The sequence below is a fragment of the Aphelocoma coerulescens genome, chromosome 1A, assembly GCF_041296385.1.
Source record: "Aphelocoma coerulescens isolate FSJ_1873_10779 chromosome 1A, UR_Acoe_1.0, whole genome shotgun sequence".
Classification (NCBI taxonomy): domain Eukaryota; kingdom Metazoa; phylum Chordata; class Aves; order Passeriformes; family Corvidae; genus Aphelocoma; species Aphelocoma coerulescens.
In genome coordinates this window covers 53202980-53220057 of record NC_091014.1, presented here as the reverse complement: position 1 = coordinate 53220057, position 17078 = coordinate 53202980, and the positions used below count along the sequence as shown (strand labels likewise).

The window sequence follows — 17078 nt, the reverse complement described above, 5'->3', positions numbered from 1 at the left end:
TGCTGTGGTTCTGACTGTCAAAAAGGCGCTGTCAGTCAGTTAAGATAGAGTACTCCCAACAACCTCAGTTTGGTAGTTTTCCTAAACATTGTGGTGTAGAGTGTTGAAGGTCTTGAAGAGAAAAGGTAGAAATAATTTTGAGGATGTTTTGTTATATATATATTACATCTACACACATATACGTGTATATGCACATAAATGTGTGTCTGTATATGCTTCAGTCACATTGAAAAGACAGTGGGACAAAGCACAAAGGACTTTGGAAAACTTAACTGCTTGGCAGCCTTTGGCTGATTATAGTTGCGATGCAACCTTGATTACAGTTGAGAAGTGATATATAGCCTATGTACTGTACAATAGGCTGCTGTAGCAAAGTGAAGACAAATGCCTTTTATGTTCACTGTAACCTTTAATGGATTCTTTAGCAAAGTCAGTATGAGCAGAAAATTGCTGCTTTGTGCAGTAGAAAGTGGCAAAAAGGTGTAAGCAAAACATTTTTTAAAGTAGTCTTTTCAGTTTACTTTTTTAGTGAGAGGAGAAACATTTAGCATCTTAAATATTGTTTATTTAAAATTAAATATTGTTTATTTATTGTTTGGAACACCAGGAAGGTGATGATGAAATATTGTGTCTTTATGTTTCAAGACTGTCTTTAGACTCAAAGGCTAGAGACAGGATTTACTAAATTGAAGTCCGATTTAGGGCCATTTGAGAAGTATCTTTTTGCATATTTTAAATGTCTCCCTTAATGTTAACTCAAATGCTCTTTAATGAGAAAAAAACCCACAAATTCCCTAATGGTTGGATTTTCTTGAGCAGATCATATTGTGTAGTTTTTAAAACCCCCTGACATCTTCAGGAGGGTTCTGTTTCATGAAATGGTTTGCTAGTTTATATTTGAGCTGTTCATGTTAAAAGACTTATTGCTGTGAAGTGGGACTTGTGTTTTGGTTGTATAGGTTGTCTTTAACTTCTTTATAGTCCTTCTGTTCTCATGTTACTCAAGAAGAGCAGTACAGACTAATGTATATGATACCTTTTTCAAGTTACAATTCTTTATCTTGTTAAAAGTACTTGTGTCATATATACGTAAACAGCTGAAACATCTTCCATATATTACCAAAAACGTCAGTGCAAGGAATTTAATACTGAACAAAATATGAAGTTGTGCAACACTAAATTAAACATAATGGACACCCTTTTTCATGTCATGTTTTGCTGTAGAACACCACAGTGATTTTTGTGGGGTATGTGACTGCCGTTCCTGAATATTCCTCTCTGGATTCTTTATTTTTGTAAGAGATTGAGGATTTCCACCTTTTCCCATTCCTCCCAGCTGCTTTGTTTAGAGTGATATCTTTAGTTCGTTTTTCCTTGAAGTACTAATCCTTCCTGGATTTCCTTCTACCTAAGTACTGCAAAGAGATTGTTCTAAACCATGTGAAACAAAGAGGTTGCAAATCCTCTTCTCAAGCACCAGTAGTATCTCTCCTTCTACCAAATTATTTCTAATTGGTTACAAGGTATGTTTCCATCTTCAGCCTTGAAAAGTGAAGTGGAGAATTACCATCACAGTGAGACCTGGGTTGTCCTGTATAATTTTTATAGTAAATCATTACTGTTACATTGCCAGTGTGCTGTAGATGAAAAACCATGAAATATTTCTGTATTGTTTTGAAGTTATGAATGACTAAGCCAACTTCCCAATATCCTAATTGAGTATGTGATGTTTTTGTTTAGTTACAGCAGCAGCTGATATTTGAAAGATGTATGGTGGTAAGCTGATAGTTCTGAACTTCTTTTAATTCCTGGAAGTTGATTATGTTTTGCAAAACCAAAATTGAAGTATTTAATACTAGCTGTGGTTAAGACAGATTATGTATGATTTGAAATGGGCTGGATTGTTAGCCAGTGCTGCACTGCTATGTTGGTCTTTCAAAATAGGATTAAATACCTGACAATTGGTACGTATGGGATTCATTTTTACACGTAATATTTAATATTCAGGGGTTATGGTAGGATTACATAATCACCTTCCTTAACTGCAAGGCAACACACTTGTGTGTGTTCTCGTGTTCTTATACGAGAAACCAGTTTCACCCCATGTTTTTTCCCAGTAGTGAACAGAAATTGTTTCTAGAGCCTCCTACTGTTCTGTTGTATCTCATAGTCAGTAGGGGATTCTCTCACACATGCTACCAGTGTTTACTGTTTTTCCAGGTTTGGATGGGAGGTTGTGGGGATACTTTAAGAAAATATTTTCCTGATGGCAGCCTGTTCCTTTCATTTTTGTGCACCTAGGTTTGCTGAGATTTTGAGACAATTGACTTTTATTGTTACATGGTTTTTTATTTACTAATGCCCATGGTTGGTTGATGTTTTAATTTTTTTTTTTTTTCCCCTTTTAGGGTTTCGTTTTTGCACTGAATGTAGCCAGGACGGATCCTTGTGGGCTTTGGCAGCCCTTGGAAACTGTCAAAGGTAAAAATCAACCAAAGTTCAGTATTGTGACCTTGAAAGTTGGAGGTGAGAAGAACAATAGCCTATGCTGGTTCTCAAGATACTGTAGAATGTATATCTGTTTTCATATACTTTCTAGTGTGTTATTTCCTGTGGGTTTGGGTGTGAAGTTTATGTAATTGCGTGATGTGATTTGTTTCTGTAAGCTAAAGTTGACATGTGTGATGTACCATTTTATTTGAAAATTAGTTAATTTATGTTGAGATTTTAATGTCACTGGAATTGGTAAGTGATTCTTTCCTATAAGCAATAAAGTTATAGTCAAAGATTTTTTATCTTCTGAATGCTCTTACTTTCAGAGCAACTTGCATTTAAAGTGACGAAAAATACTCTGTTCTTTTTCTGTACATTAAATTTTGTGTTGCTTTTGTACATTCTTAACATCCTTGGTGTAATACAATGCTTTAGCAATTAAATACAATATGGCTGGATCATGTGTTAAAAATGAACACTTTGTTTGTACCTAGAGAATGGTGAGAGCCATTATGTGTCGATACAATTGTGTCAAATAAGCTCAGTCTCATTTAAGACGCAGCTTAGTCAAGTACTGCCTTGTTCTATCTGCTCTTGTTTCAAGTATGCCATGTATACAGGATCACCATCTTGGAAGAGCACTCGTGTGCCTGTTTTGCTTTGTGAGAGAGTTTGGAACCTACCTTCAATTTCTGCTTAATGGTGACAGTTGGCACAGTCTTCCTGTCCTTCAGGGGTTTTCTAGTGGGCCATATCCAATTTAGACTTGGGAATTCACAGGAATTGCAATTGGTTGTATATTAATAAGTGCTTCTCTTGCAGCTGCAGTCTTTAGAAGCTTGAAGAAGTTTTTTTCTTCATTATAAAATGAAGAACATATTTTCTCTTTAGTCCGTGTTTCGTTCCTGCTGCTAATATAAAAAAAGAAAAAAGTGTTGCTGCATGAAAGGCCCTTGAGTTAGATGAGGTGCTTTGTCCCAGTGATGCCTGTTTGATGAAATCAAATTTGAAATAATTTGAATTCCAGCTCTCTCTTGCTATTGAGGACTTTGTGTTTTTCCATGCTGGACCCTTCTATGTGGAGGGAAAATTAGGCCTAGAGGAAGTACTTTGTTCACTGGTATTTCAGTATTAAGTATTAAGTATTCAGTATTCAGTATTAAGTATTAAGTATATGGCAATTTTGCTCAGGTTTTACTTGCCCAGAGTGTGTTAGAATGCAGTAGTGCAGAGATGGTATCCATAAGGAGCCTGCACTGTTCTGCCTACACTGAGTGTATGGCTGGTAGCTGCATCCATCATGCTGATCCCACTAAACGAAATGTGTACATCTTTGCTGCAGAAAGAGATGGAACAGAAATAGGACAAAATATCAAACTGGATTGTCCCAAAACCATACTGGTTTATGACAGGACAATATTGTAGTAGGCATTAAAGTTCATAAGAAATCCAGCTGGTTCATATTAATGAATGTCTTTACCTTTGAGAATAAATAGTCATCAGTGTATTATATTTTGAAGAGTTAAATAAAAAGTGTTCCTAAGTTTAGATGTGCATTTTCCACATCATATGTGGGTGTACTAGTGCATTGCTATTTGTCAGACCTCCCTTGGAGTTATCTCGCTCCAGCTGAAGTTAATTAATTTTTCTGAAGGATATCAGATGAATAAAAAGATTGGGGGATTTCAGTCACATTTCAAGTATTTTGGGTGGATATATGCAAGGGTAGAAGAAGAGGATTATCTTACTTTTGACCTTTTCCAGGAGTGACTTTGTTGATAGGTGTTGGATCTGAAAATCTAAATGGACTGTCTATAAACTTTTTCTTTTATCACCTGGGAACCTGACATATCACATTAAGTATTGAATATAAGTAAAGAAATGGCCTTAGGCTTTTTCCTGATCCTTTAGTATGCTAGTACAAATTCTTACTTCTGGCCCATCCTCCATGTATAAAATAAATGACCCTGTGTGTCACCTTTAGCACTCTGGTCAGAAGCTGGTGAGCTGAAGAGGTGATGGCAGTAACTGGTGATGGCAGTAGCTGATGTGCTGGCAATAAGCAGTCTCTGTTGGCTGAGAAGTCACCCTCAGTTGTAAATGACTGCTACAAAAGTCTGCCACAGAGGTAGTGTCCCAAGGATTCAGGAATCTTGAAATGTCTCCTTTTGGCAATAAACAAACTTGCAATGCAGCATTCTTACGCCAGTGGCTAAAGGAATCAATGATTCATATACGCAAAAGAATATAAAAATTATTGAATTGGGCTCATAGTTTACTGCAGGATGTTTTGTCTCCTGAAAGAACCCAGAAGCAAATGCAATAAAGTATAAAATAACCGAAACCAAATGATAAAAGGATGGTGTTCAGCAGAACTTTCTCTTGCAACACCTCTTGTAGTCTGTGGCTTAGGGTCTTCCTGCACCAGCTACAAAATTTTTTTGGTGGATTTTCATTTTCCCGTGTGAAGTTTTCTGGTAAATTACTGAGCCTTTTAGAACTACCTTTTTATCATTCCATGTGAGAGAGTTTGCTCTAACTAAGCATTGTATGACATAATATAATATGTTTTCTTTAAATGTTAAAACCAATAAAACATTAATTATGGGATAAATGAAGAGAGAAGAATAGAAATTTATAGAAAAGAAAATACAGTGGAGAAGGAAGAGAGTTTATTAATTCAATTTCCTGCTGTGATCTGAGTTCTGGATAGTTCCAGTGTATTTAATCTGTTGTCTGTGGAAGAGCTTGCTTGTCTTTGTTCTTGTAGCCTTTCCATATTTTAAAAATTTCTTAATTCTACTGACCTTTTCTTTCCTCCTTTGAGATGCACTGGTTGGTGGTTTTTTTGTCTTCTTCCAGGAGTTGTGTATAAAAACTGGTGTCAGATACTGCCAATTCCTCTGGTAGTCAGGGATCTCAGAAGATAAAACACGTCAGTTTTTCAGAGGCTCATGTTTGAGTTCTTCCAGCACTCTAAATGAAAAGTGACTTCCCCTTGCAGGGCTCTTGGTCTGACCTTTCTGGTCTTGTTTTATATATATAAGCTTTTTTTAATGCTTCTGTGTAGCTCAAGTTCATTCTTGCTTATTTCTCTGATTTTGAGGCCAGGTAAGTGCCACAGGAATCCTTCTGGTCAAAGCTGTTTTAGCTGTTAGACAAAAGACTGTCTAACAAAAACCTGAGGAGCTTCCCCATTACTTGACTCTGATACTGTAAAATCATGCTCTAAAACTCCGAAGTTCTGGAGTGGGTTTTAGAAACCAAGCATGGCGAAGAAGTACCATGGACAGGGACTGTCCAGCCTGGCCTCCTCCTCTGCGGGTGCAGAACAAAAAGCAAGAAACATTTGTTACAGGCAATAGGATCTTGGCATAGATGCCATGCTTAGTATTTGATACCTCTAATTCTTGATTATGTGCTGAAGGCAGAATATTTAAGTGGGTAAGAATTCTCTTTTCTCCTTATTCCTTCTTTTCCCAGAAAAGGAAATTACTGCGCTCTAAGTCCTTACAACTTCTGTGCTTTGCATTAGAATGTATGATATTACTGAATGGAATAGCTTGTTGGTTGTAAGATTTATTAAGTTGTATGTAACATTTTATAGCTTCAGGCCCTTAATGTTTGTAGAACATGTTCTTCATTCTTTGAGTCAACCATGACAGATGTTGTCTTACCTATGTGCAACATAACAGAGGAGATTGGAGTGCAGACAGCCCTACACTCTGAACAGGCATTAACAATGAAGTGAAGGAGGTGCATCATCTAGAAGCTTTCTCTTGTCAGTTTCCAGGCTTGGAATTGCTGCTGCGAAGGTGACAGTCAGTACCTCTTTAGCCGAGGTGCTGAAGTAGAGTAACTTGAAATGGATTTTAAATGCTGGTGCAGTTGAAGAGTTACATAATCTTGAGAGGGACAACTGTTAAAGGCCAACAACTCTTGGCTTTAAGAGAATTCTTACCTCAGTGGGAGCCCTTATTTTCCATATACCTGGAATGTTAGAGATCTGGTCATGGCTTATGTCTTGCATTTTCTGTGTGAGAGATTCCTGCTGAATTTATGCTGGTGCATTTGATCCATTACCCCTGAAAGATGCCTCATGCTCTGGAGTAGAAGACATTCTAATCCTAAACACCAAAGTCTCCCTAATTGTATTGCATCCTTCCATAAGTTACTTTACAATTTGAAAAATGGAGTTTGGGGTGCGGATTTTTTTCAGTTGGAACTGCACTGATACTGTCAAATGAACTTAAAAATAGGTTGCCTAATAGTGTTGAATGTTGGAAACACTGGGATATGTTGATCTGGGTTAGATTGGAAATACCAACCTGAAGGTGAAGAACTTTATCTGTTCCCTGAACCATTTAGATTCTAGAATGTATTTATTTTTGAAATGAAGTGAAGGAAAAAATCCTGAAAGTAAGACTTCAGAGGTACTGTGAGATCACTGGAAGTCTTAATAATTTTTCAAACTAATGTCCTTTAGATTGTCTGTGAGCTGAGTCTTTGAAGCTTATATTTGCACAAAAGCTATTTCCTAGTAAGAAAGAATTGCTCAGCTCTGGTCTGTGTGATCGTTCCTTTCTGACTGTGACTTTAATGGGTAAAATCAGTGACTATGTTAAATACTCAGCAATGACGCTTTAAAGTTAAAAAGAAAATATATTCCTGTTCAGTAGGTTTTTTTCTTTTAATTAAGTAGTTTTATTTTATCCTGAATAATAGTTGTCTTGTTTGTGTTAAACATAATTTCAGCAAATATGTGCAGAATGGCAGTATTAAAGGTCGTAGCCTAGAATTGTTGTTTATGCTCACTGCAATCTCACATAACATTGTTAAAGGCAAAAAAACCATTGTTTTTAAAATATATCTTTGTTGTTTATCTTTTAGGCAGTATTTTGCATTTCTGCAGAGCTTTGCACAGATCCTGTTCCCATGCAAACTGATGAGGGAGAAATACTGGAGGAAGGCAGTCCCAAGGTCAGTGAGGTAAATGCCACTGTGTTTTGGAGGGACAAGAGCTTGCTTGGCTGAAAGGGGGGGGTACATGGAGTGAGCATCAGCTGGTGGTGATGTTTTTAATTAATACCTACATGCAATATTTATTATTTATTTTCATGGAGGTACTTAGAAAATTAAGCTTTGAAAAACCTTTAGAAAGACAGGGGGTTTTGCCACCCACTAAGGATAGGAACATATGATTTTGGGCACTTCCAGGAAGGAAAGAGAAAACTTGTAAAGAGATACTAACCCCGATTGTATTTCATTTGTGAAAACTGGAAGGGTTTTCTGTCCTACCCACCCACCCACCCTCTGAACTAATTTAAGGAACTAGACGTGGGCCCTTAGGTGCAGGTATTGGTGTCTGTGGATTACTGACTGACCTATATTGAAGGTGTGCTGCTTTTTGTTTCCTTGTACTTGCCAGCATGTGCTGTGTCGTGAGACTGGATTGTGTGTTGCTTTTAAAGGTACCTTTGATTCTCAGCATACCTTGTTGGGACAGGAGCATGTAAAGTGTTCTGTTGAATACAATGTTGTGTGCTGCTTTTTGCTTACTTCCTGAAGATGCAGATGTTAAGGCACGAATTACTTTGGTTTTCATAATGACACAGCCGTTGTCATAATCTTCTATAGGTTTATAAATACAGTTTTGTAGTCCTGACTACTCACTTAGTGTTAACATTGCAAGTGATCTGTGTTTAAAACATGGTCCCTACACTTCACAAAAATCTGAATCATTGTTAGCTTGCTTGTAGCTTTGTGTAAGAGACAGACTAAAAAATGAAAAACTAGAAGACTAGAGTTAACATTTGTTTTCTAGGTAGACCTTTGGAGAGATGCTTTCATTGTTTTAAGGTCTAAGAAAAAACACTTTTTTAGCTGTAAGCAGCAAGTTAAGTAAGTAATTATTAGAGAAAGGACTTGGCAATTGTGCTGCATGTACTTTAGGAGTTGTGCTCATTTAAAATAGCTTTGAAGGAGGGTTGGCTCTAGATTAGGAGCTGAAAAATGAGAACATATCAGTGGATGTACTTGCAGCAATCCAGGGTATTGAATGCATCTTTTGACAAGGATGTTGATTACAGGTTTCAGTGGGGAATAGACATGAGAGAGGAGACATCATGATGCAATTAATTACTGATTTTAGCATAGTTATTTGTGCCTTCTTTTCACCACACAGAGAGGATCTTTGTGAGTGTGAACACAAATTTGTGTATACAAACAGGTGCCTGTGTTTATATTTTTGGATACATAGCTTTCATTTTTTTTTGCCTGTGGGGCAGGAAGTAGATTGAAGTAACTGTCCTTTCCTCCAATGAAGGGTATGCTTTTCTTTGGCATGCTTAAGTCTTGGTGTAATGGTGAAGTTTGTATCTGTGCTCCAAAAATTAAGTGACCTTAAATTTGAAACCAAATTCTTTATACTGACTTTGAATACATGAATGTGTATAAAGCATTGCTTTGAAACAATTGTCATTTAGAGAATGTGGGAGATGAGAATTGTGCATCTGGTATTTAGTGTTATTAATAATGAACTAATTAGGATCAATATATATTAAGCAAAAAAGTCATGACTACAACTAGTCCTCTCCATTCTGTTATGTACAGGACTACTCACTGAAGTCTGTTTTTCAGTGTTTCTTCAATCTGTAAATGATTATCCTCTTTCCTTGTCTGAGGAGAGTTTTGTCTCTATAATAGTTGAAGGTTTGTCCTAGAAAAATTTAGACAAAGTATATTTCAATGTATTGTCTGGTATCATTAAAATGATGCCATTAATTTACAAATGTTTACATGATCTAGTGACCTGTTTTCATAAAGATACATTTTCATCTAAATACCTTTTTTAAGTATTCAGTAATGTAGTTCAGTTTTTTTCCTTTTGCCAGGTTATTTCCCCATCCCTCCCTGCCCACTCCCAACTTTTTCAGGCAGGAGACATGAGATATACTTGAATGAAGTATTCTGAAAGAGATGGGACCAAAATCATCTTTCATGGAGCTACCATGAATATCAGGATATAAAGATTTGGATACTGCAAGAATTAATTTCTTTGTGGTGCCGGCCTGAAAATAACCTAAAAGTTTTACATGAAGATTCTGTGATAGAGTGGAAAACAAATGATGTGTCCTGCTTTATGCCTGTGAACTGGCTTGGTTCTGTAACTCTCAGGTTTTCTGGCATCCTAGACTATATAATATTCTGAGACGCTCAGGTCAAGACTTGAAGATAAAAGGAGATTTCCTCTGGTTTTGAAAAAGAAAAAAAAAATTGTGCCTTATGTAGAGCTGAGCAAGTCACTTTAAAGACTAAATATTTATGTCCTTCAAACTAATTAACACTATGTAAGGTATGATCAGAAAATTTAAGCCTTGCAGTCAGACATCATGAAGAATGGCGTTCCTGCTTGACTCATAACAACCTGGTGAGACAGTTGTAAAGTTAGCTTTCATGCTTGCCTTTGCCACTCTTGAAATGAGTGGCAAACTCAGTGGCAACTCATTGGAAATTAGGCTTAAGGAAAGTTATTGATGGACTCAGTTCTCACTTTAGTGTTTATTTCTACCACTGTTGTTAATGCATACATTTCTATTTAATTAGTAATTTAATTTTTTTTTTAATATCGTGGTTGAGTTGTGCTCATGTTCTCAGTTTTGCCTACTTGGGAAATTTCTACAGTTCTTCCCTTCAGTTTTTTGTCAGTGTATCCTTTCACCATTCTTTGGATTGTTTTCCAGCAGAGAGTGTATTTTGTGCATGGCCTTTCCCCTTCTGTCCATTGGCTGCTTTTGGAGACACTTAGTGTCTTGGTAGTTTTGTGCCCAGGGCTTTTCATATTAACTGATTCCATTGTTTGATTTCAGTTTCTTCCTTGTTGTCAGACTAACAGAAAATACACTTTCTTTAAAATGGCATCAGCGTGGTAAAGACAGCTGGCACCTGTCAATAGCACACTCTTGATCCCAATAATTATCTAATGTTAGTGCTATACAGAGGGGAAGAAACCTATGCAGAAGTCAGTTTTTTCAAATGAGCATAAGAGTTTTAAAAATTAATTTAGTTTTGGCAAATGTGGAAGTCTTATTTGATAATAATATCTGGTCTATTTTAGCCAAATGATCTGCTAGTCAGTATTGTACAGTGAAGTATCCCTCCACTTTTTAGAGTAGTTGCAGGGTGGGCTCTCTGGTTTCTGGCTTTTCAGGGTCACTTTTCTTCCTTTCAAAAAAAAAAAAAAAGGAATCGTAGAATCATTAGGGTTGGAAGAGACCTCCAAGATCATTGAGTCCACCGTGAGGTGGCAAAGGCTCACCAGTGGGCTGCAATGAAGAGAATTTTGTAGGACTGATCCCTTCAGAACTGGGCATACAAGCAAGATCCTCATGGTGTTCTCCCCAGTCACGTTTGCTGGAGCTGCTGGTGGGAGGCAGGAAGCACTGGGTCATTCTGGTTCCCTGATATCAGAGTGAAATCTTCTGCTACCTCTCCATTGCACAAGCAGGAGCAGAAAAACAGTATTTCTGCTTGGAACCCTCTTCCCTTTACTATTATTTGGATTATTATTTTAATTTTTAATTACATTTTGTGGTAGCTAATTAGCTAATAATGATTACTAGACTTTTTCCATTAACAACCTTGGTACTCTGAAAATATCAATGAGCACTGAATTTCTTGTTTGTGACTGATTTCTTTTCAGCTGTTTTGATCCATCAGTTAAGGATTACTGCACAGACAATACTTAAACTTGGTTTCTCAGTTGTTCCTTTGCTGTAAAATCTTGCAGGAGGAAGCTAAAATTTTATGCCTGATTTGAAATATTTTTAGATTCCTTTCAATGTTGGCAGGAGTTTTGAGCTTATGCAGGAAACTTCTTCATCAAAAAATGCAATTTAAATGTTCATGTTAAATGTAGAATTTCCCTCTCCCCTCCTAGTTGTTCCTTCATGTCTCAAAGCAAAAGCCTGTGAATTCAGCGGGAGTGAGGGACTTAGACTAAAGTAATTTATAGAAAGGTATTTATGAAGTGTGGTACAACTTCAGTGTTGTTGAAGGGAAAGGAGGAAAAAGAGCTAGTTCTGCCATTTTAATGGTTTGTGTACTAAAAATCTAGGTACACAAAATTCTGATGAAAAATATGACTGCACAGGATGTGTAATAATGCTCAATTCCTAATAAGTACAGGAAAAGGGAAAAGATTCTGTATGGTATGGCATTAGATAAAGGTAATTCTATTCAAAGTTTTCATTAGTATTTATAGAAATAATTATTGAACTGAATCAGTAGGCCAGGAATTAGGCTACTTTTTCATACTTTGGCTCTTTCAAAACCAGTGACACAGCCATTGAGGCTTGTCCTGTTTTTCAGTCTCACTGTCCAGTACCACTTACAAGCTGTCTTGAGGTCACCTGTTAATCCTTGTTCTATTTCAAGTTGCTACCCTGTTCATATCTGTCAATGTGAATCTTTCCCTTATATTGTTGCCTGCCTGTTGTCAAACTGGTTAATTCTTACTTTTCTTGCCTCTTGGTGTCTAATTGTGAGCTAGCAATTGCCTTCTCTTTAAATCACTCTTCAGAACTCTGTTGGCACTGGCTATGTTTTGTTGTGGTGTTTTGGTTTGGGTTTTTTTTTTATCCTGAAGCATTCATGCAGAGATGATAAAAAGGTTAAAAAGTATGGGACTCAAGTATCTAAACTCCTGCTTTTACTTTATACACATTGAGAATAAAGGAACATGAGCCTGTGTTAGGCTATGTATTTTTACATTTATAAACAGAATCATAAAATTCACAAGGAAGTGTTGTTAGGAGTTCTCTTTCCTAAAAGCCGGAATGTTCCACTAACTGCATTATGGGTAAGGTATGCTCAATTTCTGATGTGGATGTTGCATAATGATGACAATAGTGCAAAAGTTACGCTGATGCTTTCATTTTGTGGGATTTAGAACAAAAATAGTGAAAAAAACCCCCTGTAGTTAAGTAATTAAACTTACAGCATCCAAAACCTTGATGCCTGTATCTCTGGGGCTTATAATCCTACTTAATGATACACAACTGGTTTTCTATTCAGATAGCACTAAGTAATTTAAAACATTCAGGCCTATACAGTAATAAAATGAACAGTCTGCTTTGTGACTGTAATTTTAAAAAAGATGTTTTCCAGTCTAGTACTGTCCTGGTACACAGTGCTTTCAGATGCTGGTTCCTTGCAGTATGAATCCCTGCCCTGAATTTTGGCTTCTTACAAGAGGTGAGCTTTCAGCCTCAGTATACTTTCTTGTGAGTGCTTGACAGTTCTGAGTAGGTTTCAGTTTACTCATGTGGCTGTTGCTTCTCCACTGGATCCAGGACAGTAGGCTTTGAGGTATTTTTATTTAGTTGATTGATTTTTGATGTCTGCTGGTGAGTTGCCTGTGGAGCTTCCAGCATTTCTGTGCCCTGATTTCCAGGGTATATTTCCATTGTTTTTCTGGAACTTGAGTTGTAGGAGCAGCTAGTCTTTGTAATGCTGACTTACAACTATACTGAGCTCCTGGAGCCTTTGTATGAAGTATCTTGTATAGTCTTTTAAAAGTAGAGAGGTATGCTGCCTGACAAGACAATTTATGCTTCTCCTGAAATGTGGCAGCTTAAGAACTAGAAGGACAAAGAATTTTTCACAACAGAAACTGATGAAGCTAGCAGAGCATGGAGATGACATTTTGTTAACCTGGAAATGCTACAGCTCCTTAGGAGAGTAATTTCAAAGCCAAAATATTTGCATATCATGTATTAAAAAAAGATAATCCAATAACCTCTCAGTAAAGAATGAAATTACAAAAAATTTAAAGTTAATAAAGTAGTCCTTCCTTTTAATGACAGGTTTTCAAAGCTTGTAAAAGTCTTATGACATAGTCCTCTTGTTTTAAGTATAAATTAACATAGTCCCTCAAGGGAAGCAGAAATTTTGGGTTAGTTTCTCTCTGGAACTTTAACACTGTGGCCAGGAAAAGAACCTGAAATACTTTCCTACAAAACACTATATGCTTGGACTTTTCTACATGGGGAAAAAAACTCAAGCAAATCTGACTGTGAGTTTATAACTTCAAATTTCAAAATTTCAAGGCATTGTAGCAAAGAGCTACAATTATGGTGTGGGGTTTAACCCTAGCTGGCATCTAAGCACCACATTGCTGCTCATCCACTCCTGTCCCTGCAGTGAGGTGGAGGGGGAGAATTGTAAGGGTAGAAGTCAGAAAATATGTGGATTGAGATAAAGGCAGTGTAATAATTCAGGGGAAAAAAAACCCAAACCAACAACAAAGATGAGAAGAAAACAAAACCTGTGAGAAAACAAATGATGCAAAAGAAAAAGAATTGCTTGCTGCCAAACAATTGATGCCCAGCCAGTCTCTGAGCAATGTTAGCCCCAGCTAACCTCCACACACACCCTCACTCCCTCAGTTTTCATGCTGAGCATGATGCCATGTAGTGTGGAGTATCCCTTTGGACAGTTGGGGTCAGCTGTCCTGGCTGTGTCCTGTCCCTGCTTCTTGTGCACCCCTGGCCTGCTTGCTGGTGGGGTGGGCTGAGAAACAGAAGAGGCCTTGATGCTGTGTGAGCACTGCTCAGCAGTAACAGAAACATCCCAGTGTTATCAGCACTGCTTCCAGCACAAATCCAAAACACAGTCCTCTACCAGCTACTATCTAGAAATTTAGCTCAATCCCAGCCAAAACCAGTACAGTATGTTATCAGGGTCTCCTATAAAAAAGCAGTTATAAATAAGGTAAAATTGTTGAGGACTTTGCAAGAAAGAACATGGAATTAAACAGACAGTACTACTTGAACTGTTGTAAAGGAATGCTGTGGATTGCCTAGCTGCTTGGACATTCTAAAAGAAATTCAGGATCAAGTTCAGGATTCTGCCAGTTGGGTGTACTGTTTTCTACAGAGGCAAGCTGAATTGCCTATTTGAAACCTACTTATCTGTAGTGAAGACTGCTAAAATATAGATGCTGAACTGAAAGATGACTCTCTGTTTTCTAATCTCAAAATACCCTGAAGTGCTTTTGAATCACAAAAGAGATGGTTAACACAATGATGTATTTTCTTTCTCTTGGAAAATACCATCATATGCCAAGGTGACTTTGACATCTGTAAGAACTGTCACTGTACATTCTTTGATTGAGTCTTTTCATATATACAATTCGTGTGGAGGAAGTGTACTGGCATGGCATGTCACTGCAGTGAATAGGTGTGTGTCCCATTTCTAAAGGAAAAAACACTTCCATCTTAAAAAAACCCATTTGCTTTACTCATCTTTTCCATTCTTTTAAAGGTTCCTTCTTTTCATAAATGTTTTCTCATTAGATTTTTTTCTCAACCAATAGCGTGTCTTCTTTGGCTGATTACAGCAGTTTATGGTACTTTGCAAGACAGACAAGCAGATATTTGCTTAAATATTGAAAAAGTGGTTCTGCATTTGAGAGCTTATGTGGTATAGTCCTACTCTGATGTTGATGACAGTCAGGGAAGTTGATTTGTGGCTTTGCTTACAAAGTGTCTCTTTTCATGCAGGTGTACTATTGCACACAATTTGAGGGGTTCCTACCTTTTCAGAATATTGCCTTTTGATCTCTTTCCATTTGGTGTTGACTTTACAGAATTGTTGGCAGTGGTTGTAGTCCATGTGGCTTGTGACAGAGTTTTATATAATCGGTCACTTAATACAAAGTCTTACAGATGTGGAAGTACTGATGAGTGTTTTCAGTCTTACTGTCTTATGGCAGACTTGAGAGGGATAGGTATTTGGGGAGAAATTTGAGCTGGGGCATGAAAGCTTACTCTACCCTACTTTAAAAAATCTTAGATTTACTTTAAAAATCATTTGTAGCCTGTTAGTTTGGCTGAATCATTGAAAAGTGTAAAATTCATTGGTCTTGTTGGTTTCATGCATTTGCAAGACTTTGAACATTTACATGACCCACAAGGACTGTTTTCCTTTTCATTTTGTGAACTAGATGGGTATGAATTTTTTTCAGTTCCTCAAATTTTTTTTTTCATTCATTGGGTGTGAAAGAAGTGCGTGTGAGGTTTGATGAAAAGAGTGTGGTTGTTATTCTTGACACTAAAAATAGTAGTGATGGTCTTCATCATTCCAGTAAGAGGGCGACAGGACAACTAAGGACTCGAACTCTGCAAAAACATATTGTGTGGTATCAGTTCCCTTGAAGGGCAAAAGCAACATTAAAAATATGCCATCATTTCCTGTCACTTGTTTAAAGTCACTGAAGCATTTGAGCAGTAGGCAAGAGAGTGTATCATAAGGGGGGAGAATGTAGTAGCTGTCTACAGATGCAGTAGTGTGGAATTAGGTTAAGAAATATTTAGAGGTACTTTGAAATCATATTGGTTAGCTTCAACAGATACAATTTCCACATGTAATTCCCAGAGAAATAACATATTCCCAAGGCATCTAAAGGTTTGTTGGAGTTTTTTTGAGGGCAAGTTGTAGAAAAGCCCTGCTTTTCTACAACATCTGCTCTCGAGATGAGTGGCTCTTTCAGTGGTTTGGTGTTTTGTCAGATAGCTAATCTTTTTAATAATCCTGATAAATTTGGAAAAATTTAACAAGCAAGCAGCAGTGTCTCTCCTGTGACTAAAATGAGCTTGGATTTGCATTCTGGTAACTGGAGAAACTGGAAAGCAGCTGTGTACTGTGGGTGTGGATAGCTTGTATTCCTTCTCCTTTTTGACAGTGGTCAAAAGTGAATGTGTAATACAGACTTAAGGCAGGGTTAATATATACCTATAACAGAATTGCTCTCAGCCTCCAGCTGTTGAGGAACTTTCTGGGCCACTGGCAGTTTCTATGGGTTTAGAATCCACACAGCAGATTTCTGTGAACACAGAAAAGAAAGTTCTTCTTTCTGTTGCTTGCCTGTCTGGTCAGATCTCTTAAGGCAGAATAACTTCACCATTTTGTGCGTGCCAGGTTGATGTCACTTTCAGTTATTCCTAACAAACAGCAGCAAACAGTATTTGTGGCAGTGAAGGTGATTAAATGTGTAGTGCAAAAGTGTAATTTAGTTTTCTCTAATTCTGATTATCATCTGCTTTCTTAAGCCTTTGAAAATTCTTTTAGCTGTTCATGCCTGTTGTCTTTTTGTGGCAATGCATCATCTAGATTTCCAAATCTAAGTGGGAGAAAGTTAATATGTTTTCTGTGTCAGGGTGGTTAACAATGTGTATATCAGAGTATCAGCCACTTACAGATGTCAGTTTAAGCTGCTATAACTCGTTCATCTGTGTCTGCACCGTAAATACTAAATTGACTGTAAAATGAGGTGGCTAAGTAGAGTCACTGGGTTGCATACAAGTGGCTGCTGAAAGTACTGGTGGGGGTGAACTGTTCAAGGGCTTTAGGTCGGATTTGTCCCCTAAATGGAAAGTGTGAAAAATTTGTAACCAAAGTGTAAAAGGTTTTTTTCAGAGTAGCTGAAGCTAGCAAGAATTCATGGCTTGTGAAATGCTTCTGTTCTTTAGCTGAAGAATAATACAAAAAGTTAATTAAATAAAATATGGGAGTTTTTTGCGTTT

At 37.2% G+C, this 17078-nt stretch overlaps 1 protein-coding gene across 8 annotated transcripts in view; it reads left to right on the top strand.

Annotated features, from left to right (window-relative positions):
* TNRC6B (trinucleotide repeat containing adaptor 6B) overlaps positions 1–17078 on the top strand; it is a 122573-nt gene that overhangs the window by 9772 nt on the left and 95723 nt on the right. For 7 of the 8 annotated variants that reach the window (XM_069002734.1, XM_069002720.1, XM_069002733.1 and 4 more), the window contains exons 2-3: positions 2409–2481; positions 7384–7482. In XM_069002734.1, the coding sequence (XP_068858835.1) occupies positions 7429–7482 (54 nt within the window). In that variant the 5' untranslated portion in view covers positions 2409–2481; positions 7384–7428. The remainder of the gene's footprint in view (positions 1–2408; positions 2482–7383; positions 7483–17078) is intronic. The other variant, XM_069002724.1, reaches the window with a different exon arrangement.